At 45.7% G+C, this 2387-nt stretch overlaps 1 protein-coding gene across 1 annotated transcript; it reads left to right on the forward strand.

The window, feature by feature from the left end:
• The first annotated feature begins 184 nt into the window (after positions 1–184).
• On the forward strand, positions 185–961 carry LOC106868849 (uncharacterized). The gene has a single exon (XM_014914290.1). It carries the CDS (start codon positions 185–187, stop codon positions 959–961), a length of 777 nt encoding a protein of 258 aa, XP_014769776.1.
• Positions 962–2387: the final 1426 nt, after the last annotated feature.

Genomic DNA, 2387 nt, shown 5'->3' on the forward strand with positions numbered 1-2387 from the left:
TATATATATATATATATATATATATGAGTGTCCAATAACAGTGTACTTATTCCACGTCCTTGCGTTTTTTTCGTGTTTGAATATATATATAGATATATATATAAGCTTTGTATACCACATCAATAGATTCTTTCGGCATGAGTGAAAGGCAAAACCCAATTGGTTCAGTGGTGGGCTCTCAGGGATGGAACCAGTTATCGAAGCAAAGCGCGCAGCTCTGATGCAATACAAGAGTGATTCATCTACAAAGTCACTCGAAGAACTCAGAAAGGCAAGAAATAAAACCCAGCTGACTGCCAGACGCCGTGCAAATAGATATTGGCAGGAAATCTGTCAGAGAATCCAGTCAGCCGCTGACAGTGGCGACATCCTTGGGATGTATGCCGGTTTGAAGAAGGCCCTCGGTCCAACCACAACCAAGTCAGCCCCTCTGAAATCAACTACTGGAGATCTCATCAAGGACCAAGGAAAGCAAATGGATAGATGGGTGGAGTACAACCAGGATCTTTACTCACGGGAGACCATGGTCGCTGAGGTTGCAATCGAGGGTGTCAAGATCTTGCCAGCCATGTACGAACGTGACAATCTGCTGTCTATAGCGGAGCTCACCAAGGCTATTGACTCCCTAGCCAGTGGCAAGGCTTCGGGAAAAGACGGCATCCCCTCGGAGATCATCAAAGCCGGCAAAAACACCGCTTTGCTTCGGCACCTTCACGAGCTTCTGTGCCGATGCTGGGAAGAGGGTACAGTCACTCAAGATATGCGGGATGCCAACATCATTACACTTTACAAAAACAAAGGTGACCGTGGTGATGTAACAATTACCGTGGAATATCTCTTCTCAGCACTGTTAGAAGGACCTTTGCTTGCGTTATCCTATCCAGGCTACAACTACTTGCTTCTCGAATTTATCCAGAATCGCAGTGTGGCTTTAGAAGAAGTAGATCAACTATTGACATGAAATACTCCATGCGCCAACTTCAGAAGAAGTCCAGAGAGCAGAAAATGTCCTTATATATGGCCTTCATTGATCTGACAAAGGCCTTTGACTTGGTAAGTAGAAAAGGCCTCTTCCTCCTGCTTCAAAACATCGAATGTCCACCAAAGCTGCTGAGGATCAACAAATCTTTCCATGATGATATGCAAGGCGCCATGCAGCACAATGGTTCAACATCAGCTGCCTTCCAAATAAAAAACGGGGTAAAGCAAGGCTATGTCCTTGCTCCTACATTATTTGGCATCTTCTTCTCACTGCTGCTGTCACATGCCTTTGAGACATCAGATGATGGAGTGTTTCTGCACAGTAGAAGTGACGGGAAACTGTTCAATCTCTCGCGTCTGTGGGCGAAGACCAAAATCAGAAGCGTCCTGATCAAGGAGATGCTCTTTGCTGATGATGATGCTCTGGTATCACACACAGAAAAAACCCTGCAAAGGCTCCTCAACTGCTTTGAGCAAGCATGTAGAGACTTTGGTTTAGTTATCAGCCTCAAGAAGACCAACATCATGGGTCAGGCTACATCAGACATCCCAAACATACATATTGAAGACCACAGACTACAGGAGTTGGAGAAGTTTACCTATCTTGGCTCTACCGTCACCTACAACCTATCCCTTGATGCCGAGCTCAATATACGCATTGGCAAGGCAGCTGCTGTGATGGCCCAACTTTCCAAACGGGCATGGGACAAAAACAAGCTGACCAAGACCACAAAAATGAAGATTTACTAGGCATGTGTACTTAGCACTCGACTGTATGGCAGTGTGACCTGGACGCCATACACACACCAAGAGCGTCGCCTAAATATCTTTCACCTGCACTGCCTCCAGAAAATCCTTGGCATCAAATGGTAGAATCGTGTCCCCAACAAAGATGTCCTCAAGCAAGCAGGAATACCAAGCATGTTTGCACTCTTCACACAAAGACGTATGAGATGGCTTGGACATGTTAGTCGTATGGAAGATGGCAGAATCCCCAAGGACATACTCTATGGAGAGCTTGCTAGGAACGCTAGGTCTGTTAGAAGACCATTCTTATGATACAAGGATGTTTGCAAAAGGGACATGAAGGCATGTTATAACAATATTTGCAACTGGGAAGCGGTTGCCAGCAACCGTGGAGATTGGCGGCGCACCATAGAAGAGGGAACACAAAGGAGTGACAGAGGGAGAGAGGAGAAATGGAAAGACAAGAAAAGACGTCAACAAGAAACTATGACTTTACAACCAGCCAGGCAAAGTCTTCGCTACATTTGCGGCACCTGCCAGAGGGAGTGTTTGTCCCGGATAGGACTACACAACCACAGCAGGAGAGGTATTAGGACATGAAATGTAAAAACCGGACTAGATTATTTTATGCGCAACTCCATTGTCTCCCGAGACAAAAA

The sequence above is a fragment of the Octopus bimaculoides genome, chromosome 7, assembly GCF_001194135.2.
Source record: "Octopus bimaculoides isolate UCB-OBI-ISO-001 chromosome 7, ASM119413v2, whole genome shotgun sequence".
Lineage (NCBI taxonomy): Eukaryota > Metazoa > Mollusca > Cephalopoda > Octopoda > Octopodidae > Octopus > Octopus bimaculoides.